The sequence below is a fragment of the Prinia subflava genome, chromosome 21, assembly GCF_021018805.1.
Source record: "Prinia subflava isolate CZ2003 ecotype Zambia chromosome 21, Cam_Psub_1.2, whole genome shotgun sequence".
Lineage (NCBI taxonomy): Eukaryota > Metazoa > Chordata > Aves > Passeriformes > Cisticolidae > Prinia > Prinia subflava.
The window spans coordinates 5,661,744-5,687,713 of NC_086267.1; the positions used below are offsets into that span (position 1 = coordinate 5,661,744).

At 47.7% G+C, this 25,970-nt stretch overlaps 2 protein-coding genes across 5 annotated transcripts; one reads left to right on the top strand and one right to left on the bottom strand.

Moving 5' to 3' along the window:
• The first annotated feature begins 618 nt into the window (after positions 1-618).
• Positions 619-15,224, top strand: LOC134560882 (cyclin-dependent kinase 11B). 4 transcript variants are annotated; one of them, XM_063417315.1, is made up of 20 exons: positions 619-678; positions 2,090-2,219; positions 2,855-2,970; positions 3,267-3,391; positions 3,927-4,065; positions 4,544-4,674; positions 5,767-5,889; positions 6,992-7,090; positions 7,195-7,323; positions 8,042-8,107; positions 8,662-8,837; positions 9,278-9,368; positions 9,588-9,709; positions 10,021-10,126; positions 10,624-10,745; positions 10,898-11,005; positions 11,388-11,504; positions 11,740-11,888; positions 13,089-13,278; positions 14,465-15,224. In XM_063417315.1, the coding sequence occupies exons 2-20, from the start codon at positions 2,109-2,111 to the stop codon at positions 14,555-14,557; spliced, it is 2,313 nt and encodes a 770-aa protein (XP_063273385.1). In that variant the 5' UTR covers positions 619-678; positions 2,090-2,108; the 3' UTR covers positions 14,558-15,224. The 4 variants fall into 4 exon arrangements, with proteins under 4 accessions (XP_063273385.1, XP_063273387.1, XP_063273386.1 ...); XM_063417317.1 differs by having other exon boundaries at positions 8,668-8,837; XM_063417316.1 differs by having other exon boundaries at positions 6,995-7,090.
• MMP23B (matrix metallopeptidase 23B) lies at positions 14,540-25,970 on the bottom strand. Its single transcript, XM_063417319.1, has 8 exons — positions 25,626-25,970; positions 21,969-22,075; positions 21,149-21,288; positions 20,051-20,218; positions 19,233-19,397; positions 18,379-18,489; positions 17,405-17,531; positions 14,540-16,882 (listed from the first exon to the last, which is right to left on the bottom strand). Exons 1-8 carry the CDS (start codon positions 25,794-25,796, stop codon positions 16,708-16,710), a joined length of 1,164 nt encoding a protein of 387 aa, XP_063273389.1. The 5' UTR covers positions 25,797-25,970; the 3' UTR covers positions 14,540-16,707.

Sequence of the window (25,970 nt, forward strand, 5' to 3'; positions counted from 1 at the left end):
GCATTTTACATTATTATATTTACATCATTACATGGGTTTATTTTACATTTTTAATGCACTCAGAGCACATCTTCCTTAAATGTGAATTCCTTATGCACTGAGTGTTACGGCACTCCCTGTATTTCTAAATTTGCATTATTTCCCATTATGTGACCTATTCTATGACATTATATTGTCACATTTCCAATGGGGGATGGATAATTAGGGATCAGGGCATCTTAGGGATTGTAATTAGGGATTATAATTAGGGATTGTAATTAGGGATCTTCGCTATTCTGGACTGCTCTGTCACCTCCGCCCTGCGCACTCTCACTCATTTCCATTTAGGAACCGCAGCTTTCGCTTGGGATCGCGCTTTATTCAATCAAATTCCACACTTTGATGAGTAATTAAATGCGACAACGCCTCCATCCCTGCCCGCTGCCCGCTGGCTGAACGGGCACAGCCCGGGGTCAATAAATGCCCCTCTGGCAGGCGGAGGGGCCGCTGAGGAGCGGCTCAATTAACGCCTCATTAACGACTCGCGTTAATCCCCGCCACGGCTCAATTAACGCCTCATTAACCGCCGGGCGTTAATCACCGCGCCCTGAGGCGCGCTGACGTCACCGGCGCGCGGCGGCGGCCGGAAGTGACGCGTGAGTCGCGCGCGGCTGCTCGCAGTGCCCGGTGGCGGCGGCGGTGAGCGGGGCCGGGGGGAGGAGGGGACACCGGGGGCCGGGAGGGGACACCGCGGGGCTGTGAGGGGACACCGCGGGGCTGTGAGGGGACCCCGTGGGCCGGGAGGGGACACCACGGGCCGTGAGGGGACACCACGGCCTGTGAGGGGACACCGGGGGCCGTGAGGGGACTCCGAGGCCTGAGGGGACACGGCGGGGCCGTGAGGGGACACCACGGGCTGTGGGGGGACCCCGAGGCCTGAGGGGACACGGCGGGGCTGTGAGGGGACACCGCGGGCGATGAGGGGACCCTGTGGGCTCTGAGGGCACACGGAGGCCTGAGGGGACCCTGCGGGGCCGTGAGGGGACCCTGCGGGACCCTGAGGGGACACTGAAGCCGTGAGGGGACACCGGGGGCCGTGAGGGGACACCGGGGGCTTTGAGGGGACCCTGCGGGGCCGTGAGGGGACACTGAAGCCATGAGGGGCCACCACGGGCTCTGAGGGCGCACAGAGGTCTGAGGGGACCCTGCGGGGCCCTGAGGGGACACTGAAGCCATGAGGGGACCCCGCGAGCTCTGAGGGGACCCGCGGCCTGAGACGACCCCGCAGGGCTCTCGGGGAGCCCCAGCGCTGAGGGCGGCGGGCCCGCGGCCGGCAGCGCTCCGTGGGGCCGGGTTTGTCCCCGCCGGGGCGCGGGCGGTGTTGGCGCCGCAACGGGCTCCGTTCCGCGGTGTGCGACAAGCCGGGAGTGCCACACGAGAGAGGGGCAGCCACGGGTTAGCTCCGAGCTGAGTGCTCGGGGTATTCCGCAAATCAAACCCCCGGCTGTCAAATTTTGCTGTTTGTACATTTCGGTAAACGAGGGAATTAGTGCTCCTTGGCTATAAGTGACGTAGTTCTCTTGCTAATTAATATTAATATCTGCCTTCTATCGGTTAATTATACTTTCTCTTGCTAATTAGCGCAAGAGAAAGAATAATTTTCATTTTTCATTTCTTGTGTCAGTGGTTGTGCTGGAGTTGCCTCTTCCTCAGTGACAGCTGATCTCAGCACAGTTGCTGAATTGGTTTCATTATTTTCTCCCATATCTCAGCAGTTCTGCCAGATATCCCATGAATTCTGCATTCCTTGTGTCCTGTTTCCCCAAGCTTTGTTAACTCCCCAAAGTCTCCTGTCATTATTAAACGTGTGCCACCAAACTTTACCCATAAATTGCATTTTCTGTGCCCTCCAGCAGCTCCCCGAATTCCTAGCAGAGTCTTACTTTTGGGTTTAAAAATTCTACATTTAAACCAAACATTTTTGGTTCCCCACAAATCAACTCCAGCACGGCTTTACTCAAAAATAGAGCATTAAGTGTTTGCACTGAATAAAAAAATGGTGTAAACCAGATTTATTTATGGGGTTTGTCAACGTCTCTTCCTTTTACAGAGGGTGTTTTTTAACTCAAATGGGTGATGAAAAGGATTCTTGGAAAGTGAAGACTTTAGATGAGATTCTCCAGGAGAAGAAGCGAAGGAAGGAGCAAGAGGAGAAGGCAGAGATCAAACGTATGAAAAATGTAAGCTGCCCTTTGGGATTTAACACAATTATTTGCTTTATTAATGGAAAACTGCATTTTAATGGGGTGCAGTGCCTGTATCCTGATTTTCGGGTGGTTTTCCTTATTTTCTCATGCCCTGACAGCTGAATTCTTCTCTCTGTGGTCTCTAATTCCAAAGTTTAAGAAAAATATGATGCTTTGTGAGGATTTCCTTGGTCTTGCATTAAGTGCTGTGCTTTGTTATTGGTCAGAAAAGATAAATAAATTAACGTAATCAACTGGGACTTGTAGTTCAAGTAACAACTTGTAAAGATTTTATAGAAGAATGGGTTAAAAATCATTGATTTGGAATCACTTTTGTGTTGCTGTTTGGTTTTGGACAGCTGTGTACAAAATAATCATTGCACAAGAACCCACACAACAGTTACTGCAATCCTCCTCAGTGTTTAATTTTGTCTAATTATGTCAAATTAATGCACTTCAGCAATAATTGCAGTCAGAGTGCTGCTGTCATAAATCAATGGATTTCACAGGGGTGACCAGGCCAGGCTGAATTTTTGAGCCAGCAGTGGAAGGCTTCATTAATATTTAATTTTTTTCATTTTGAGCCGTACAAATAAATGGATTTTCCCCCTCCCCTGTGCTCCCCTCAGTCAGATGACAGGGATTCCAAGAGGGATTCTCTTGAAGAGGGGGAGCTGAGAGACCATCGCATGGAAATCACCATCAGGAACTCACCCTACAGGAGGGAGGACTCCATGGAGGACAGGTAAGAGTGAGGAAATAAAAGGAGAAAAGGTTCCTGAAATCAACCTTTCAATGCACTGAGAAGAGGGTTTCAACTATCTGAAGGGAAAATGTGGTTTTTTTAGTGTGCAGAAGTGGAAATCCTTTTTATAGAGCTCACCTTTTTGAGGCACTGGTTAAGATCTAACAGCGTTGTGCTCCAGTTTTTGTTTAGGGTTATTGTGGAAGTTCAATAAAAACCAGGAATCTTTTCACACCAGGGAGATGTGTGCATTTCCCCCGTGCCCTCCCTGAGTTTGTCCCTGTGCTGCCTTTCAGGGGAGAGGAAGATGATTCCTTGGCCATCAAACCACCCCAGCAAATGTCCCGCAAGGAGAAAACCCATCACAGGAAGGACGAGAAGAGGAAAGAGAAGCGCCGGCACCGCAGCCACTCCGCAGAAGGTGCCTCTGCCCCTCCTGGAGCTCCTGCGGTCTGGGAGAGAGGAAATAACAGTGATCAGACCAAAGGGAGCACAGCAGAGGGATTTAAACTTCTTTTACTTTACTTTTACTTTACTTTGGCTGTGTTTAGTGCCCTTAGAGGAACGCCAGGGGTGTGAACTGGTTGAGAGGACAGAAATCACTTTGGGACAGGGACACTGAGGTCACTTTTACTCCTTGAAGCCTGACAAGATTCTCTGTGGCTTCACTGAGTGAAAGACCTCTGATCTTTGTAACTGCTAAGGAAAAAATACCCTTTCTAGAGATATTCTCATTATGCTCCTGTCAATAACAATAATTTTTTTTTACTATACAAATATTCATGCAAGATCTTACAGACTTCAGGCTTTCCATCCCCCTTTCAGAACAGGATTTTCATTTTAAGGAAACAGCAGATGTCATGGCAATAGGTTCCCATCAGTTTCACCCCCTCTAAGTTTTGCTTAGGGAATATTTTGAGTGGTAACACTCGGAAATTGATTTCTGTTTGTTCAAGGGAAACACGCCAGAGTGAAAGAGAAAGAACGGGAGCACGAGCGGAGGAAGAGGCACAGAGAAGAGCAAGACAAGGCCCGGCGTGAATGGGAGAGACAGAAACGGAGAGAGATGGCCAGGGAGCATTCCAGGAGGGAGAGGTACAGCCACCCCTCCTCCCCTGGGGAGGGACAGCAGCACCTGCCTCCTCTGAGCTTCCCTTGATGTGAAATGACCCCCCCAAAAAAATATCCACAGGGCAACGTTGTCTGTGTTCCTGGGAATGTGTTGTCTGATGGAATGTGTCCTTCACTTCATGAAGTTAATAGACATTCCGGGTGAATTCACTGTAATAAAAAGATTGGGTGGCCTTAGAGGTTTGTTCCAACCTAAAAAAAAAATACAAACCAGATTTGCACAGTATCAGGGGATTAATTACTGAACTGGCTTAATTTCTGCTTAAATCCTGATAGGGTGGGGAACTCCTGCTCTGGGTGTTTTAAAGCTGTTTTTTTAAAGGATCAGCTGAAAAACTCCACCTGTCTTTGATGCACAGCCAGGGGTGTTGATGAGGAAGTTGAGTTCAGTTTTCCTTTTCTTCACGAGCTGGATTTGTAACAAACAAAAATTATTTTCCAGAGATCGTCTGGAGCAACTGGAGAGGGAAAGGGAAAGGAAAATCCGGGAGCAGCAGAAGGAACAGCGGGAGCAGAAGGAGCGAGAGAGGAGAGCTGAGGAGAGGAGGAAGGAGAGGGAAGCCAGGAGAGAAGGTGACTCTCACTGCCTAAATATTCATATTTACTGTCACTTTCCTATCTGCTGACACAGTGGGATGAGGGATAGCAAGAGTTATTTACTTAAAGCAGCACCAGAATTTTAAAGAAATTAAAGTGGGGAGGCCTTTGGCATGGGAGGGAAAAGGAAATACAAGTTTTACATGGGGAGATGAAACAATGTGGTGATGTTCTGTGCCTTAAATATCCTGGCAGGGTGAGCATCAGTGAGTCTTTGCCTCTCCCTGTCAGGGAGATTTCCTGTAAAAACAAGATTTCTGGAGGTGCCGCTGTGTGCACCCAGCACAATCCCAGTGGTTCTGAACTCTTTGGCTGAGTCTAATTCATTTTGATTGAGGTTGAAACCTCAAAATTCAATGTTTTAAGGAGTTGGGGGAATAAATTGCAAAGAGGGAGAGGTCATGTAAGTACTCCAGGCATGGGAAGTGCTGTAGTGGCAGTCAGGTGGGAAGATCTGGTGCCTGAGCAGTTTCTTGAGCTTGCACAGTTTGTTGGGTATTTGCAATCTCAGCTCATTTTTGGTTCAAGGATCTCTGTCCCAGCTCTCAGAGGTAAAACCAGAGCCCATTGCTGTGATCAGGTGAAAAGGTTATTCAAGAGTAGCAGAACAAACCATATTTTTTTGCTTTCTCTTTCTTGCTCAGCTCATACCAAACAGCTCCTTTTTGTGCTTGGCTTTATGCTGATAGTGCTCAATCTGTGTAACCTTTCATTGAATTGGTTTTATTGTTCTGAATGTTCTGTCAGCTCCTTCTAAACCTCAGCTGGTTTTATTCTTTTACATTTTCCACTTCTTTCTCTGGCATTAATGCTTTAGAATCAGGGTGTTTCCTGTGGAACATACAGGGCAGCTTGCTTCTAAGTGTGGCAGCAGCTTTTTCTAAGCAGTACAAATCCATATTTTATTTGAGATAAATCAAAGCCCTTCATTCTCCCAGATTTAAGTAGGTTCCTCTCCCACTCTTCCTGTAAAAAAACAAAAAATGAAAAGCATTCAAATCAGGTGGCTGTGGCAGACAACTCTAATTAGGCAGCTGTAACAATTTCTTGTGGTTTTGTTTTCCCTAGTTTCTGCACACCATAGAACAGTGAGGGAAGAATATGGAGACAAAGTAAAAATGAGACCCTGGAGTCGCAGCCCTTTGCGCCAGCAGAGAGACAAGCTTGAGCAAGGAGAGAGCAGGAAACCAGGTAGCATCTGCCACTCTACACTGTCTTGGGGGACAGCAGGAGCTGGGCTGGGGCACTGTTGCATTTTTATTCTCAATTAAACATCCCAGGTGCTCAGTTAAAATTTCATCCAACTCAGCCAGCCCCAGCGGCCTCGCTCCGGAATCTTCACAAAAATCTCTTGTCTAAAGCAATGCTGGTTTTGCAGGAGTTGCACAAGTGACAAATGGAATGGATTTAGGGGTAGGAGTAGCAATTGGAGAAGTTTTAAAATGAGTTGCCCCCGTTCAGTGGTGGAAGAAGCAGCTGACTGAATTTTTAAAAGCCTGCAGTTGAATTTCCTTGCAGGTTAAGAAGGGATTGGTTACTCCAGCTCCAGTTGGATTTGGGGTTAGGAGCTAAACTACCTTTAAAAGTGACCTCACAGGGATCAGTGTAAGCAACACTGGTTCTGTCATCTTGGAGAAGAAATGAAATTCTTAAGGCAGAGTTCTGCTTAGATGAATTTTATTTTCCAAGCCAGAAAATGGTCCCACCTGAATGTTCTGGGGGTAGAGAACTAAATAAAAATAAAAATAAAAACACCTTTATTTGAAGGAGAAAAGCTCTGTGTCTGCCTGGCTAACGTGGAAAGAAGTGTAGCCACTGGGAGCAGGATGGAATCAGCTGGAATTCCATGTCCAGGCAGGCAGCAAGTCCTGGGAACCTCCTGCCTCATCACCCTCCAGGGATTTTTCATGGTGATCCCTGCACTGGGGCAGTGAGCATTGACAGTAACTGGTTTGTAGGGACCCTGTCCTGGTGTTTCTTGTCACCACGGTGCTTTTTTCCCTTTTTTTCCCTGTTTTAATTCATCTCAGAAGACCTCAGGAACACATCATGTTTAAAAATCAGGCAATATTCCATATTTTTGGCTGTTGATCCTGCACCACTGCAATTCAGAAAAGCTGTTTGTCACTGAGCAGAGTGTGAAATGATTATATTTTTTTAGTGCTCTGAATTTCCAATACTGAATGTTCAGCACTGATTTAATGCCAGCAGAAAGTGAAGCAGTCACCTGGGAATTCAGAGGCTTGGAAGTGATGCTCAATTAGCATTGTGTTTTTAATTTTTATGGTTTCAGCAGTAAAGGAGGAGAAACCAGAAGAGAGGGATCCTCTGTCAGACTTGCAAGACATCAGTGACAGTGAGAGAAAAACCAGCTCAGCAGAGTCTTCCTCAGGTGATTAAATGCAATTTAGGAGCCGTAATTAATTGCACAGATGTAATTAATTTCTCTGCTGAGCAAACACTGTTAGTGTTAAGTGCCTGATTATTCCTGGACAGAATCTGGATCGGGCTCAGAAGAGGAGGAGGAAGAGTCCAGCAGTGAAGGCTCTGAGGAAGAGGGAGAGGAAGAGGAGGAGGAGGAGGAGACAGGAAGCAATTCTGAGGAGGTGTCTGAGCAATCAGCAGGTGAGGATCACAAAGGGCCTCCAGGGCTGGGTGATTTTCTCTTTTTTTTCCTCATCCTGAGTTGTTTTATTTGAACATTTTCCTTTTCTCTTAGTCTAGGCTAGGCTGAGACCTCACAGGTCAAGATAACTAAAAAGAAAAACCCCAAGTACAAGTCCTATTCTGTCCTTTTGTGTAGAGGTAATGCCAATTCTTCATCTCAGAAGCCAGATCAGAAACCTGGGAACCATTTTTGTCAGAAGTTCAGGTGGTTCTGTAACATGAAATATTCTGCAGAGCACAATTTGCACTTGGGGGGTGGTGAAATCCAAATATCTTGGTCATTTTGAATTATTTTTTGTTGGAGATTTCAGAATTTTTTTTAAATGAATGAACATCATAAAAAGTTCAGTAAAGAAGTCTGTGTGCAGCCAGACTTGTCATTAATTAGTAAAGAAAAGGCACAAGAGCAGGCTCTGATGGTTGGGTGTTTTTCTTTAAAATCAATTACAATTAATAAGCAAATATTCGTAATGAATTTCCCTGCCCACATCCCAATTCCCAGAGGATTGGCAGGAGTTGTGTTCCCTGTTGGAAGCATTTGCTGTGAAACAGAAGTGTTTGGTCACTGACAGTGCAGAAGCCTGGTGAGATGGGAGAGGATTTCAGCAGGGATTTGCCTCCCAAGGAGCTGCAGAAATGTGGAATTTTTCCAACCAAACCTGGTTCTGTTTTGCAGAGGAGGTGAGCGAGGAGGAGATGAGTGAAGAGGAGGAACGGGAGAATGGAAACCACATCCCAGTTGGTACAATGCAAATACTGACTGTTCTAAAGAAGGGTTTGGCTGAGGTTTTGCAGCTAAATAAATCTATTTCTACAAGTATTTAAAAGATTGAAATGCTCTTCTCATGTCAAACTTAGAAATTCCTTGAAATCTGCTCCAAGCTTTATGCTGAGAAGGAATCAGTCTAATGAGCTGATGTTTCCTTCTCTTTCATTTTGTGTTCTTTTGTCCTGCCCTCTCATCAAAAGAGTTTTGCAATCAGGGTGAGACACCCTGGGTCAGTTTTCTCTTCCATTCTGGTGTAAAGATTTATTTTTCTGACCCGCTGCATTAACACTGTAAATGGTAATTGAAATGAAATGAATTGGAATGAATTGAATTTCAATTGAATTGTAATTGAAATTGTGGCTGAATTCTTGAAAGCACCACCTTTGCCAAGAGGAGAAATTTGCCTTCTCCGTGATGCTCTCCCATGCAGTGCTCAGTGTCACCACCTTTATTTGCCTGAAATTAAAAAGCTGAGTTGAATTCCTCCAGGCAGCTCCTCTTTCCACCACTGATTCTGACTTTTAAAGTTCCAGAGTCGAGGTTTGACCGGGACTCTGCAGGGAGTGAGGCAGAGGAGGAGGAGGCCGGGGAGGGCTCCCCTCACTCCAATGCCATGACAGAAGGGGAATACATCCCTGATTCTCCAGCTTCCTCCCCCATCGAGCTGAAACAGGAGCTCCCCAAGTACCTGCCTGCACTCCAGGTAGGGAATTACCCTCTTAAATGTAGGTAAAAATGTAATTATATCATTGATATCTGTTATCTTGGTGCTGCTGTCTGAAAAGAGATCCTTTCTTCATGTAGCCAACAGCAAAGTGTAGAAATACTAATAAAAATCACATTTTTGCTAATTAATTATGTGAAAGGTAACTGTGAAAGGTGCTGAGTTGCTGCCTTTGTGGCAGATATTTCAGCTTATTCTGTGAATAATCTGCAAAAGTGAACGGAATAATTGAGTTAATCTGCTGAAACACAGGCTCTGTCCAGGATTCCTTTAGAAACTATGAAAAATAAACCCCAAAAATACCTTTGTCTGGTTTATAGCTAAATTCTCCTGGTAAATTTTAACTGTGAAGTTGCTGAAGTTTTTAGAAGAGCAACACCAGGTGCTGGAGGAGTAAATGTTGTCCCTGTGTTTTCTAGGGGTGTCGCAGCGTGGAGGAATTCCAGTGTTTGAACAGGATTGAAGAGGGAACCTATGGCGTGGTGTACAGGGCCAAGGACAAAAAGACTGGTGGGTATCAGGGCCCTCTCCACTTCCTTCAGGGTATTTAGGGCTGCATTTTTCAGTGATGAACAAAATCTGTTTAAAATATTTATCTTTACCAGCAAGCTGCTCGTTTTCAAGGCAAAACAGCACAGTTAATTAAATATTTACTCAGTGAGAGAACACTGGAGGACCTGGTAATGTGTATTTATTAAGTGTGTGATGGGAAATGTGTTTCCTCTGCAGATGAAATCGTGGCTCTGAAGAGACTGAAAATGGAAAAGGAGAAGGAAGGTTTTCCCATTACCTCCCTGAGAGAAATAAATACAATTCTGAAAGCACAGCACCTGAATATTGTCACTGTCAGAGTAAGGCTGCAGTCTTTTCTGTTTGTTCTTGACATGCTCCTCTTGGCTTCTAAATATAAAATTATTCAGCAAACCTGGCAGATCTTGCTTGTGTGAACACTTGTGTGCTGCTCCTAAGGCTGTGTAGAGATCACGCTCTACACAATCTGATGTTTTACAATAAATTAGCTGTTTTTTAATAGAAAAAATACATTTTCTGAGGATTTCACCAATGGCAGCCTCCACCCCCTTGCCAGCACATTTCTAAACCAGATTTTGGATGCTTTTTAAACACCCTGTGCAGGTTTTGCTCACTTGGTTCTGTGCTGCAGGAGATCGTGGTGGGCAGTAACATGGATAAAATCTACATTGTGATGAACTACGTGGAGCACGACCTCAAGAGCCTGATGGAAACAATGAAACAGCCTTTCCTGCCAGGTACTGCCTGCCAGGGCGCCCTGAAATCCCCAGAGCTGCACAAGTGGCCAACACAAATGGCACAGAGAGCTGGCGCTGGGCAGTGCCAGGTGCTGCTTTGGAATGTCCTGTGTTCCTTGGATCTGAGACTTTTCCTGTTTGTTCTGGAAAACCTGACACGAGTGAAGGTGTTGGCTGGTGTGAATCCAGTTTGTGTGATTGGGGTGGAGCTGTTCAGAGGTGAAACTGGGGGAGTTTCACCTGTGCTGAGCTGGAAAGGAGCACTGGGCTTTCTCTCTATGTGAGACAATAATTTCTGAGCAGAATTTGGATGAATTCCAGCTGCCCAAATGAATCCTTCTGTTCTGTGACACATTTTCATGGTGCAGGCTATACTGTGCTTTTAAATTGCCACTCCTTCCTGCCCCCTTCCCTGTTCTCCAAACAAACAAACAAAAAAAAAAACCACAAATGAAAGGTAGATTTGTTTTCTTCAATGCATTTTTTAATCATTCCAGGGGAAGTGAAGACTTTGATGATTCAGTTACTGCGAGGGGTCAAACACCTCCACGACAACTGGATCCTTCACCGAGACCTGAAAACCTCCAACCTGCTGCTCAGTCATTCAGGCATTTTAAAAGTAAGAATTAGGAGAAAACTGAGGAAATCAGGCTGAATTCTGTGCTGCACAATTACACAGAGTCAAAGCTGTGCCCAGAGTTCTGTGCAGTGGCCATCGTGGCACTGACGGTGAACGAGCAGTGCTGGAAATGTTGATTTTTTTCCTTTCAGGTTGGAGATTTTGGATTAGCCAGGGAATATGGCTCTCCCCTGAAGCCCTACACCCCTGTGGTTGTGACCCTGTGGTACAGAGCTCCAGAGCTGCTGCTTGGAGCAAAGGTGAGCTCCTCCTTCTTCCTCTGGCTGCTGCAGCCTGACTGTATTTTATAAATTATGATCCAAGTATGAGCATGCTTGGGTCTTTATATTGGTTCATGAGGGAAAATCCTGAATATTGAGTAATATTCCTCCTAATGACCTCTAAAACCATTCCATGCTCCCCAGACAGAGGGTGGGTGCATTTGTGTGCATTTGCATTGCTCATAATTCACAGGAACTTGGAAATAAATACAGCTGAGACCTCTGGTGTGGGACTGGCTGTGTGTGTTCTGCTCATAAAAACCCAAATAAACCCCCAGAGACCACAATGCCCCTCCAAACAACTCAGGGAAAATGTCTTCCTGATTTTTCTGGGATGTAATTTTATTTCCCTTCTTTCCAGGAATATTCCACAGCCATAGACATGTGGTCAGTGGGGTGCATTTTTGGGGAGCTGCTGACGCAGAAGCCGCTGTTCCCAGGGAAGTCAGAAATCGACCAGATTAACAAAGTTTTTAAGGTAATTTTTTAATGTTTTGGGATTTTTGACTGATTTTAGAGACAGGAACATTGGAGTAGTGCTTGCTGCTCTTTTAACAGAGATTCAGCCTTAGTAAAAAGTTATTTAATCTGCTTTACAACACTTGGAGTAGGCTGAGAACATGATTTGTTTTGTCTGTTTTATCTGGATGCTTCCCAACTCCTAAAGAAGGATTCCACCCTGAGTTTTATCAAAGAGATCTTTTAATTTGCAGGATCTGGGCACTCCCAGTGAAAAGATCTGGCCTGGTTACAACGAGCTGCCAGCAGTGAAGAAAATGACCTTCACAGAATATCCCTACAACAACCTGCGCAAGAGATTCGGGGCTCTGCTCTCTGACCAGGGCTTTGACCTGATGAACAAGTGGGTGCCAAATTCCAGGGGATCCCTGGGAATATGTGGGCAGGAAAAGAATTTTCTGTGTTGGGAAAGGTTTATAAAGTCAAGCCCAGGCTGTGCAGTTGCACTGTGTTACAGGAGTACCTGGTGTGTTAACAGAATGTTTAAAATCTCTCTTGAAACAGCAAAAATTGTAAAATATTCTAATGGATTTATCCTGGGTCCCTTTGGAGCTTTATCTGTCAATCCAAGGGTCTGAGGTATCCAATGATTTACACCTCTGGGAGCAAATCCCTGCAGGAGCCTGCCTTAAAAATCAGCTCTGTTAGATGATGTGGCAACAATCATTAACAGAATTACACCCAATTAATAGAATTACACGTATTACCCAGTGACAAAGTTATACCAAATTAATAGTAATACCCATTACCTAGTCATAGAATTATACCCAATACCCACTAATAGAATTAAAGCAAATTCATAGAATTGTACCCAATATTTAGTCATAGAATTATATCCAATACCAGCAATAGAATTAAAGCAAATTACTAGAATTATATCCAATACCCAAATTATACTTAATACCCAGGTAGTAGAATTATACTCAATACCCAGGTATGAGTACATATAATAGAATTATACCCAATATCCAGTAATAAAATCATACCAAATTACTAGATTTATGCCCAATACCATTAATAGAATTAAAGCCAATGGACACAATTATACCCAATACCTACTCACAGAATTGCACCCAACTAACAGAATTACACCAAATTAATAGATTTATACCCAATACCATTAATAGAATTAAAGCAAATTATACCCAGTACCTACTCACAGAATTACACCCAACTACCAGAATTACACCAAATTAACAGAATTATACCCAATACCATTAATAGAATTGAAGCCAATGAACAGAATTACACCCAATACCTACTCACAGAATTACACCCAACTAATAGGATTACACCAAATTAATAGATTTATACCCAATACTATTAATAGAATTCAAGCCAATTATACCCAGTACCTACTCACAGCATTACACCCAACTAACGGAATTACACCAAATTAACAGAATTACACCCAATACCAGAATCATCCCCAATCCCTGCTGCCAGTACTGTGTTAAACACCCCAAACCCCTCACCCACACTCCTGAGCATTCCACAGCTTGGGGAGGTGGATAAAAATCCCCCTTTGCCCTGTCCCTGGCAGCTTCCTGACGTACTACCCAGCGCGGCGCATCACGGCCGAGGACGGGCTGAAGCACGAGTACTTCCGTGAGACCCCCCTGCCCATCGACCCCTCCATGTTCCCCACCTGGCCCGCCAAGAGCGAGCAGCAGCGCGTCAAGAGGGGCACCAGCCCCCGGCCCCCCGAGGGAGGGCTGGGCTACAGCCAGCTGGTGAGTGTGCCACGGGCAGGGGAAAGACAGGGCTGGTGAGTGTGCCACGGGCAGGGGAAAGACAGGGCTGGTGAGTGTGCCACGGGCAGGGGAAAGACAGGGCTGGTGAGTGTGCCACGGGCAGGGAGAGCCCAGTGCTGGTGAGTGTGCCACGGGCAGGGAGGGGACAGGGCTGGTGAGTGTGCCACGGGCAGGGGAAAGACAGGGCTGGTGAGTGTGGCACGGGCAGGGAGAGCCTGGCTCTGCTTCCCTGAGCCCAGTGCTGGTGAGTGTGCCACGGGCAGGGGGAGGACAGGGCTGGTGAGTGTGCCACGGGCAGGGAGAGCCCAGTGCTGGTGAGTGTGCCACGGGCAGGGAGAGCCCAGTGCTGGTGAGTGTGCCACGGGCAGGGAGAGCCCAGTGCTGGTGAGTGTGCCACGGGCAGGGGAAAGACAGGGCTCCTGCCCTGAGCCAGTGCTGGTGAGTGTGCCACGGGCAGGGGGAGGACAGGGCTGCTTCCCTGAGCCAGTGCTGGTGAGTGTGCCATGGGCAGGGAGAGGACAGGGCTGCTTCCCTGAGCCCAGGGAGAGCCCGACTCTCCTTCCCTGAGCTCAGGGAGAGTCCAGAGTCCAGCTCTCCTTCCCCAAGTCAGTGCTGGTGAGTGTGGCACAGCTCCAGAGCCTCCCCTGGGGCTGGGGTTTGCTTGGGGTCTTGAGATTCACCCACCGGGACTGCTCAGCTCTCCTTCCCAAAGCCCAGGGAGTGCCCAGCTCTCCTTCCCAAAGCCCAGGGAGTGCCCAGCTCTCCTTCCCAAAGCCCAGGGAGTGCCCAGCTCTCCTTCCCAAAGCCCAGGGAGTGCCCAGCTCTCCTTCCCAAAGCCCAGGGAGTGCCCAGCTCTCCTTCCCAAAGCCCAGGGAGAGTCCAGCTCTCCTTCCCAAAGCCCAGGGAGTGCCCAGCTCTCCTTCCCAAAGCCCAGGGAGTGCCCAGCTCTCCTTCCCAAAGCCCAGGGAGAGTCCAGCTTTCCTTCCGAAAGCCCAGGGAAGGCCCAGCTTCCCTTCCCAAAGACCAGTGAAGGTCCAGCTCTCCTTGCCTTTCCTTTTTGTTTCTCATTTTGAGCTACTTTGATTATTTTTGTTGTTTGGATTTTTTGGAGAGGTAAATGCAGCTGCACAGCCCCTGCTCAGTGCCCTGTGCTTGGTTTCCACAGGGTGATGATGATCTGAAGGACACAGGTTTCCACCTCACCACCACAAATCAAGGAGCATCTGCTGCAGGACCTGGCTTCAGCCTCAAGTTTTGAACTCAGCGTGAAAAAGGAGGGGGAAAAAACCCCAAAGGAAAAAAAAGCACCATTCATGTGAGTGGATTTAAGTGCCCCAGTTCTGTTCTCCGTGTCAGGGGCACCAGATGTTTTTCCCTGTGAAAAAAACTCAAAGTTTATCACAGATTCCAAGGCTCTTGTTTTATAAATCAATGTGGAGTTTAACTGCTGCATTCCATTAGAGGACTGGAGTTACCTGAAAACCCCAGGATCATCACAAACTGTGACAAAGGACAACTTGAAGTAATAGTCCTGGAACAGTTTCTGGTTTATTTTTAGGGGTTGTTTTTTTGTTGAGTTTGTTTTGATTTTTGTTTTTTTTTTTCCTTGTAAATTTGTAGAATTAAAATACATTTTCAATTGTTTAATAGTGTGAAGGATTTCATTGCTTCACATGCAGCAAAGTGGGATGTTGGTGACAGTAAAGAGAGTTTATTTTTTATTTTAAGTAAGTAAATTGTTTGTGTCTGAACATATTTGGGACAAAAAGAAAAATGACAATTCTGAGGTTTGTGTCTGTTACCTTGGAGAGAGCTGGGCTGGGTTTGATACTCCCTGACCAGATTTTTTTGTTCTGTAAATGTATTTACAGTGGTGCAAAACAAATTACTCTATTGTTTTATAAATCAAAAAGATTTAATATGGAGACTTGATACTTTATTTTCTGTGAAAGTTTGTTGGTTTTTTTTTTAATATGCCCTTTTTCCTATCCAGAGAAGAACTCAGCTTTAGTGGTTGTGCAAGGCCACATTCCAGCCCTTTCTGGGGAAAGAGGAGAGGAGGAATCCTGTTGGAATCTCATCCTCTGGAGCCCCTGATTTGTGAAGCTGTCGCTCTGTTCTGGGAACAGGGAGCTCTGGAAAACACCACATTTCCCTGCAGCCACAGCTGGGCACCAGGCCAGTCAGGGATTAACTCAAATCCTAAACATTTTATCAGTTTCAGTCCATTCTGGAGAGTTTTCCTGGGGAAAGGCCGTGGGGCTGGAATGTGGATGTGCTGCAGTTGTGGTGAGCTGGGAAAGCAGCTTAGTCTGGCTGTTTTCCTGTGGAGAAGACAAAACTCCCTGTTCCCCTCAGAAGGAGAAACAGCTGAAACATTCCTGATTCCAGAAGCTTCCCCAGGAGCCCACTGAAAGGCAGGGGAGCAGGGAAGCTCTGAGGGATTAAACCATGACCCCACTGCGTGGTTTGGCCAGGACAGGGAATTGTTCCTTCCCAGCTTTGCCAGCCTCTCCTGAGATCTGTCCCAGCTGGATGTGGCACTTTCACCTCATCCTGGGTGCCTGAGGGAGAAAAATCACTTTATCTCCCACAGGACTCGAGGCTCAGACCCTTCAAGGACCAAACTGGGCAGCTCAGACCCTTCAAGGACCAAACTGGGCAGCTCAGACCCTCAAAGGACCAAACTCTGAGCAGCTCAGAGCGCTCAAGAACCAAACTGGGCAGCTCAGACCCTTCAAGGACCAAACTGGGCAGCTCAGAGCGCTCAAGAACCAAACTGGGCAGCTCAGACCCTTCAAGGACCAAACTGGGCAGCTCAAACCTCTCAAGGACCAAGCTCTGAGCAATAAATGCCTCTTGGGATAAGAGGAAATCCTCAAACCACAGGAAGCCACTCGAGGGGAAGAGCTGTTCTGGGGATCCTTGAACTGAGGAGCAACACAGGCTTTGTGTGATCCTCATCTTCCTGACAAGTGAAAGAAAAATAGTATTAAGGCTTAGCCTTGTAATTTCTTCTATTTCAGTGCACCAGGATGTGAAAAATGGCAGGAAAACACTCCAGGAGTGTTAAACTTGTCCTTTTCCTGCCCTCCCACTGCCCCAGGGGCTGGGGCAGAGTCTGCTCCTGGTTTGCAGCAGTGCCCCACGCAGCTCCATCTCACACTTTTCTTACAAAAGAAAAAAGGTTTTTAATTCTCTGTACAGCAAATAGTTGATAAATTCTTTATCATTAAAACAAATCTGGACGAGTTTGACATTCCAGTAAGCAGTCCCAGAGTCTCCCTTGCCCAAGGTACTGAAGCAGCTGCTGGAGAATTCAGTTGCACTACTGGAGATTGAATCTAAAATGCCAAAGAAACAACTGGAAACAGGAGCAGGGACTGCAGGGCTCCTCCCCGGGCTGTGTCAGTGCTTCAGTCTGATTCTCCAGGAATAAGTAGTCAGGATTCTTTCTTTTTTCTTCACTATGCAAGTGTAAGTCCCTTCATTAATTGCATTTGCAATGATGCTCATGTGGTCTTCATTTAGGGATAAATAACCTGGATAGGAATATTCCAGTAGTTCCTTATCTTTATACCAGCTGTCAGAAGAAAAAAGGATGGGAATTAAACCGCGTATTCGTTATTTCTGCTAATAAATTTTGCTGAATAAGTTTAGAGCAGAGACTTTACCAAAACACATTTGAGTTTTAATCTTTATTTTGGGTGGATAATCAGGATTAACAGGGCATAATCATGAGTAACTTTGGAGTTTGAATCTCTGAAAGTTGATGGGGATTTGGGTCCTCAAGTCTAAACCAACTCATGGATTTAAGCCAACCTAAATTTTAGATACATCCAGAACCTGTCCATACTTTAGTAACAATCCACTAATTAAAACCTGAAAGGGTAAATTTACATTTCAGGGTTTTTTGCAGAGTATAACCAGGGAATTCAGCTTGATAGTAGGAATGAGCTTTGTGCTATATATAAAAATTGGATTTTATCCTTTTTGAGCTCCAGATTATAAACTCCATTCTTCTTTTCCCTGTTTCTGTCCTTCTTCCTCATGGATTTTGGTATGCAGAGTTTGCTGAGGCCTGGGAGAAGGACAGAGCACTTACTAGACTTTGCCTTTTTTGTGGATGATCTTCTGCCCGCAGCGGAAGGTGACGTTCCTGCCCTCAGAAACCGTCTTGGTTTTGGTCCTTGGTGGGGGCAGTGTGGGGGGCACCGTGGGAAATGGGAATTCTGCCCAGGGAGAGAAGGGAATGGCAGCAGTTCAGGAGCTTTGGCCACCCCAAAACACTTCCACAAAATCATCAGTTAAGGAGCCTTAAAAGTATAAAAGTGCCTCCTCTTCCTGAGCAGTTCTTGGATAGAGAAGGAACATGACTGATGTGCAAAAATAAAGATTTTGTGGTGTGTAAACTGAGATGGATAAAACCCAACGTGTCCCTCTCACAGCTGTGGAGGAGGACGTGACCAGTCCAGTGTGTGAAAAGCCCATGGAGTATCTGGGTTTGTAATTATCTGATTGCATCTTTCATTAATGTGGCCCCAAAAATCCCCTCTGTGCTGAAGAAAGAGGCACTGATTATCCAGAATATCCTCAGGACAGCAGCCTTTATCTGAGTTCAGCTCCACAGCTGCAGCAGCCTGAGCTGGTCCTGCCTGAGTTCCTGATCTGGATCCATGAACTGAGGCTGGCTAAGGTGATTAACATCCCTTATATCCCGTTCTGGGGAGCAGCTCCAGCCCAGCTGTGCTGGAGGTGTTTTTCTCTTGTTTCTGTCCCATCCCTGCCTCAGAGCTGCTCTGCAGCCCCTCTCTCTGCCTTGCTATTCCCTGGCTCAGCTAAACCAGAGAGGAACGGCACAATTTCATGTTCCACTCCATGAGTGTTTAATTATTCCTCCTTCCAGGCCTGGATCTGCACTGATATACAAGACACCACCTCTGCTGTGCTGCCTGGAGCTGCATCACTCGTGTCCACTGATCCCTGGAGTGGAATTCAGCCCCTGCCTGTGCCAGCCTCAGCTTTCCCCCCTCCCTCGGTGCAGACCCCAGCCCAGCTCCCAGCACACTCCCCGGGTACCGTAGCAGAAGTCGCAGGTGGACGGGCAGTGCTTCTTCATCAGCTTCCTGCGCTTCTCACAGAAACCTTTCTTTGCCCACGACGGGCACATCAACAGCCTGTCCTTACAGCCTGCAACAGCAGGAGATGGCTGTTAGAGGAGGCTGAACAGCAAATCCGGGTGAAATGGCCTAAGGAACAACGCAGAGCTGGGATGGGGAACGACCTAAAGCAGTGAAAGAGTAACTCCGAGAGGTAGAGTCGGTGACAAAGTATCTCTATAAGCAAAGTAGCAGGGGTGGTTTATTGTGAGGGCCTTGCTTGTAGCTGCTGGGCACAGCTAAAGCAGGCCAGGAGAGCAGGAACAGAGGGGGAAAGAGAGGGAAAGAAGAAGAGGAGAAAAAGAGAGGAGAGGGAAAAGAGAGGGGAAGAAGAGAGGAGGGCAAAAGAGAGGACAGGATAAGAGCAGGGAAAAGGGAAGAAGGGATAAGAGAGGGAAGTTCTGAATACCATACATTAAATATCTTTCCAAGTTGAATAGTCTGTGTTGGACCAACCAATATAATACAAGATAACAACATTTACCTAGAGCCAATAGAAATGTCCCATCACCTAAGGCAACCAGGACAGTATTGTTTAATCAAGGGAGCTGGCTCTCAGCTTGGCACATCATTATTCACTAGCTGATGGCCCTGTACCCCACACCCTAAATCTCAAAGCTTGCTCTCATTTCTATCTCGCTTGCTGAACTCAGACTCCCAGAATCTAAACCACCGTATTTACAAGGTCTTTCTACTTCATCCTTCCCAACAAAGCAGGAGCACAAGAACCAGAGGGGGGATGTGGCACTGCTGCTGCTCCTCAGCCCTGCTCACCGTAGAGCCTGTGGATGCCCCACACCTCGTCCTGGGAGATGCTCTTCCTGCCCGTCAGCGTGGCGTTGATGTGCATCAGAGCACCGGGGTTCAGCGAGTGCATCAGGCCCAGCGCGTGGCCGATCTCGTGCGCTGCCACGTGCACCAGGTCTGTCAGCCAGACCCCTGGGGAAGGAAAACCGGCTGCAGTTGGGTTCTAAAACTGGGTTGTACAATCTGGATTGTACAATTTTATAATCCAGAGCCCTGCTGGAGCACACAGTTCCTCCTGGTGTCACACCAGAGGGAAGAGTTCAGCACTAGAACGGGCAATGCTGCCCCAGTTCATCTTCTCTGTAGCTGCTTGGGCCCAAATTGAGCCAGTTATTTCCACGTGCTTCTAATTCCAGCAGCAGGACCCAGAGCAGTGCCAGGCTCCAGGAGAGCTGCAGTGTTTGACCCAGTGCAACACTGACCCTCCTCAGCTTCCTGCTCACTTTGCTCCCACAGCCCTCAGCTGAAGAAATGGGGTTGGGAAGATTCCAGTCTGAAAGAGGCTCTTGTTTGACCTCCACAGCCTGGAGTCAAACTCGAGCCTCTTGGCAGCCTCCAGCACGTGGATTTTAACAGAAGGATGTGGCTGAACCATCCAATCATTTCACTAATTCCAATAATTCCAGCAAGGAATGGCCCTGCCACCACACAGTCCAGGCTCAGGGCAGAGAAACAACAACTCCCAACCCCACAATCAAACCCCTACTGCTTCTGTTGTCCCTTTCCCAGATCAAATCCCAGACTGAAATGGAAATCCCAGACATTCCACGTGCCCCCTGGGTTACCTTTCTTCCAGCTGAACCTGGTGTTCCCCAGGATCCAGTACTCGTGGTCGTCGAAGTGGATTTCTCCGTGGGGTGGGAAGAAGGCGTGCGCCAGCTCCCCTGTGGTGCCGTCGAAGCAGTGGTGGGTCAGGGACTCCAGGCAGTCCGTGTGGTTGATGGAGTAGAAACCTGTGGGAAGAGCAGCAGCCTGAGGGGTCTCCAGCAGGACCAGCCTGCCCAGGAGACCCCCGGCTCACTGGAAGGGTCTCTGATGGGATCCCCGTTGTTTTGCAGCCTCCACAAAAGGGAAGATAAAAGCAAAGCAATTGTCAGGGCTGATGGCAGCACTCAGCCACTGCTGACCCTGCATTTAGAGCTGCTCCCAAAGGAGAAAATGGATTTGTTTTCCAGCAGGGAATGCTGAGCTCCTCTTGTAGCACCAGGTGGAAATCACCTTTTTGAGAGAGAAGCTGGACAGGGCTGACAACCCCTGGATTGTTCCATTTTGAACATAAATAAGCAGATCCTGAACCCCTGGAATTGGGCACCTGGAGCTCCCCGAGACCCCTGGGTGTCTCCTCACGTCCTGGAGCACCAGAGGGATGTTGTGAAATGAGGGTGAATCTGCTGGCCATGGAGGGGAGGAGGGAAGGGATGGAGCAGTGACTGCTCCAGTGGGATCAGCAAAAGGGAGACTGAACCCAGCAATGACCAGAATCCCTCACCTGAGCCTGGCTGGGTCACTCCACCTCCCAGCATTCAGTTTCCCCATCTCCTGTGGCTTTCTCCATCTCTTGATTTTTATTCTCCCTTGGCTTTCCCCTGTGGGATCCCACCCCAGCAGCAGAATTTGAGGGTTCATTCTTGGCAAATGCCTGAAGCTTCTCAGCCACCAGATTCCCAGGAAGTGTTCACTGTGACATTATTATTTCCTTCAGCAGACAAAAATGGTTTTTCTCTGCCTGGCTAAAGGCAGAGCACAGCCCAAACCTTTTCCACAACTCCACCCAGCACAGGAGTGCTCTCCTGCATCCCAGCCCTGGATTACACACCAGAATTTCTGGAATTAACCCAGCCCCCAGCTCCCTGCCCGGTGCAGGATGCCCTGGGGGCACTCACCGATTTTGAGGTCGCTGGGGAGGTGCCGTGGGACCTCCCTGAAGCTGAACGGGGACACCTCGCTCCACATGCGGAACGCGGCCGCCAGCCCCCGGCGCGTGTCCCTGGCACTCAGGAGGTTCCTGGGGAAGGACAGGATCCTGCAGGGACACACGGGAGCCTCGGGGAAATGGCCTCAGGGAAATGTCCCGCAGAGAAATGCCTTCAGGGAAATGCCCCTCAGGGAAATGTCCCTCAGGGAAATGGCCTCAGGAAATAGCCTCAGGGAAATGGCACCCAGGGAAATGGCCTCAGGGAAATGTCCCTCAGGGAAATGGCCTCAGGGAAATGGCCTCAGGGAAATGGCACCCAGGGAAATGGCCTCAGGGAAATGGCACCCAGGGAAATGGCGCCCAGGGAAATGTCCCTCAGGGAAATGCCCCCAGGGAAATGCCCTCAGGAAAATGCTTCCAGGGAAATCCCCTCAGGAAATGGCGCCCAGGGAAATGGCGCCCAGGGAAATGCCCCTCAGGGAAAAGGTGCCCAGGGAAATGCCCCTCAGGGAAATGCCCCTCAGGGAAATGCTTCCAGGGAAATCCCCTCAGGAAATGGCGCCCAGGGAAATGCCCCTCAGGGAAATGCCCCTCAGGGAAATGTCCGTCAGGGAAATGGCGCCCAGGAAAATGCCCTCAGGGAAATGCCCTCAGGGAAATGCCCCCCAGGGAAATCCCCTCAGGGAAATGCCCTCAGGGAAATGCCCTCAGGGAAAAGGTGCCCAGGGAAATGGCCTCAGGGAAATGCCCTCAGGGTCCCTTTTGGGGCAGATTGAGGCCTTCCTTACTTGTAGGTGAGGTTGAAGTGGTCCCATTTGAGGTGGCCCGGGGTGATGGTGTAGCGCCTGCGCCGCGCGGGAGCCGGGACCAGCAGAGCTGAGCCTGGGACATCTTCCTTAAAGACAAAACAGGAGCTGGGAGGAGATGGGACACACTCCAGGACAGCTGAGGCCTTAAGATTCCAGCCTTTCTGCTTTTCAGATCCTGTCGTGCTTTAGTGCAAAACTAAAAGTGTTTGCTGCTGTCTTCCCATTTTGACAGACGAAACAATTCCTCCAGCCTGAGATCCAAGGACACCCCCCAGCCTCAGGTCCCAAAAGTAAAAACAAAAGTGAGTTGGGGGGGAGCAAACTGGGGGTAAATGACTTCATTACCTGAAGCTGTAATTAGAGGATTAACCTCTGATATGTAAATGGACCAAACTTAAAATTGTGTGAAAATAATTGTGTGAATAATTTATAATTGTGTCAAAAACTTGTGGCCATCCTGGGTGTAGCCCCTTGGGGGTTTTTTGAGGTGCACCTGTTGAAGGGCTCTGATAAATCCCAATTTTATTCTCTTAACCTCATCCAACCTCTGTTCTAAGCAGCCACTCCAAGGGATCAGAGTGAGGAATAAAAAACCTCCCCTGGGGGCTGGGGAGCACCACAAGTCCTGCCTGAGGGAGATCCAGGAGATGGGACAGGTCCTGCATCACCAAAAGCAGCCCCTCTCCTCTTGGAGAACAGAAATGAGGCCTCAGGAGGCTCCTGGCCACAGCAAATGCTGCAGCTCTGCCTGGAACGTTCTCATTTCCTCCTCTCTTCGCCACAGAAGAAATGTAAATCTGGAGAAATGACTAAAACAGGCAATTCTTTGTGCAGGGAGCTCTTCCAGAGAGCTCTGAAATGCCTTCAAAGCGAACAGAAGCCCTGGAAAGCCCTGGATGCCTTCAAAGCATGGAACAGCAAAGGACACTGGATTTTGTGACACGTCTGACTCCAGCTAGAAAAGCCCTTCGGTACCTGGAGGGAAATGAATGGGGCCCAAGGTGGTTTTTTGGAAGTTTTCCAGCTCTGTCTCCCCTTTTTGGGGCTGAGACACTGAAAATTTCTGGGCTCCAGAGCACCAAGGCACTCCCCAAGAGCCAGGGACAGTGACCGGGGTACAGAAGCTGCAGCTGGAGGGGCTGAACAGTTTGGATCAAAGGATCTGTCTGCAAGCCAAAGAGCCAAAATTCTGGGCCACACAGAACTGTTTATATTTATATTTATATTTATATTTATATTTATATTTATATTTATATTTATATTTATATTTATATTTATATGTAAATACTCATATAACTTATTAAACATACTATCCTATAATATATAACGATATAATTTTTATCTATAATCTTTATATTTATAATATAATATTTATCTATACCCTATTAAATGACATAAATTATGTCAAATTCAATGCAAATTTTAGATAAATAATATATAAAATATACATAATGTATATAATAATATACACTGTGTACAAATGATATAAAATATATTCAAATAATATAAATTGTATATAAAAATATAAAATATGAGCATAAAAATAAAAATATAAATATAATTTAAAAATATACTATAAATATACTGCAAATATTATATATATATATGAATGGAGACACCAGCCAACAACCCTGATCTGAATTACTCACCCTGCGCACTCAAGACGTCCATTAATTTACTTCACTGAGCTCTAATGACTGTAATTAATTCCCTTCTCCCTCCCAGCCATGCACTTCCCCTCAAGCCAAGCAGCATCACTGAATTAGGAGCAATTAACAACAACCTGAGCACGGGATGCAAATGAGGGGGGCAGCGCCAGGATGTTCAAAGACACAAAACCCAGGAGGGGACGCACCTCAAGATTCTTTTTTTATAAAATTAAAGGCTGAAATGAATTAAAGGAGAAAGTGAAGATGAAATTGGGGGGTTGCAGAGCCCTGCCCTGGCCCCCCTTGGGTTCAATCGGAGCCCCAAGAGAGGAGCTGAGGTTCCTGCAGACCCCGCTCGGGTCCTGCAGCAGGGGAGGCTCAGCCCAGCTCAGCTCGGCTCGGCTCAGCTCGGCTCAGCTCAGCCCAGCTCAGCCCGGCTCAGCTCAGCTCAGCTCAGCTCAGCTCAGCTCAGCTCAGCTCGGCTCAGCCCAGCTCAGCTCAGCTCAGCTCAGCTCGGCTCAGCTCGGCTCAGCCCAGCTCAGCTCAGCTCAGCTCAGCTCAGCTCAGCTCAGCTCAGCTCAGCTCAGCTCGGCTCAGCCCGGCTCAGCCCAGCTCAGCCCAGCTCAGCTCAGCTCGGCTCGGCTCGGCTCAGCCCAGCTCAGCCCAGCTCAGCCCAGCTCAGCCCAGCTCAGCTCAGCTCGGCTCAGCTCGGCTCAGCCCAGCTCAGCCCAGCTCAGCCCAGCTCAGCTCAGCTCGGCTCGGCTCGGCTCAGCCCAGCTCAGCCCAGCTCAGCCCAGCTCAGCTCAGCTCAGCTCGGCTCGGCTCAGCTCAGCTCAGCTCAGCTCAGCCCAGCTCAGCCCGGCTCAGCCCGGCTCAGCCCAGCTCAGCCCAGCTCAGCCCAGCTCAGCCCGGCTCGGCTCGGCTCGGCTCGGCTCGGCTCGGCTCGGCTCGGCTCGGCTTGGCTCGGCTCAGCTCAGCTCAGCCCAGCCCAGCTCAACTCGGCTCGGCTCAGCCCGGCTCAGCCCGGCTCAGCCCAGCCTGGCTCGGCTCGGCTCAGCCCAGCCCAGCTCAGCCCCCGAATTCCCACCCAGGCAATGCCACATCACCCTCGGCTGGGAAAGCAGCAAATCCACGGGACAGCCAAAGCTGCGAGGGAAAACTCCCGCAGCCCCTGAGAGACCCCGAGAATCCCTGAGAGCCCCCGAGAGCCCCCGGGAGCCCCCGAGTTCTCCTGAGAGCCCCTGAGAGCCCCTGAGAGCCCCCCAGAGCCCTCGAGAGCCCCCGGGAGCTCCTGAGAGCCCCCCAGAGCCCTGAGAGCCCCTGAGAGCCCCTGCTGCTGCTCCAGGCTGCACACGTTTACCAATGTTTATCTATTTAGATCTTTTTCATCTACAGATCCATTGTTCTATTTAGATTCATTTACAGATTTATTTCTATTTATCTATTTAGAAAATAAATATTTTCTATTTATTTCTATTTATCTATTTAGCTAGAAATATATCTACTTATATATTTATCTAGATTTTTTTATCCATAGATCTATTTAGATCAATTTGTCTATAGCTCTAGTGAGATCTATTTATCTATTTACATATTCAAACATTTATCTAGTTAGATATTCATCTATTTAGATCTATTTGTCTATAGCTCTAGTGAGTTCTATTTATCTATTTACATATTTAAACATTTATCTAGTTAAGATATTCATCTATTTAGATCTATTTGTCTATAGCTCTAGTGAGATCTATTTATCTATCCAGATCTATTTATCTATTCAGATCTATTTATCTGTAGACTTATTAGATATACTTTTCTATTTAGATCTTTATCTAGCTATTTGGATATTTAAATATCTGGATATTTATATATTTGGATATTTAGATTTTTGGATCTTTAGATTCCAGCCTCCAAGCAGAACACACCTGCACCTCTCTTTGACACCCCACTCCCCTCCCGGGCATTTGAGGATCAGCTCCCTCCTCCTCACCTGAATTTCCTGAACTGCAGCTCCAGCTGGATATTCCACAACCGCCAGCAAAGCCAGCACAGGGCACAGGCACAAAAACCCCACCGTGGTCCTCCAGCCACTGCTCCTCTTCCTGTCCAGGGCCAGGGAGCTTCTCCTCCTGCCTGCACAAAGTCGCTCAGCCCGGTCCATGTCGTTCTGGAGGAGTTTCTGGAGGAGTTTTTGGGACAGGCACTCAAGACATTCCCTGCACAGAGCGCATCTGTGATCCCTGAGCTCACATTTGGAGCGTTTGTGAGCAGCCCTGCAGCTACTGCCAGAGCTGTGCACAAGCAGGGGAGTTTCAAAAAGCTCTAAAAAAAATTA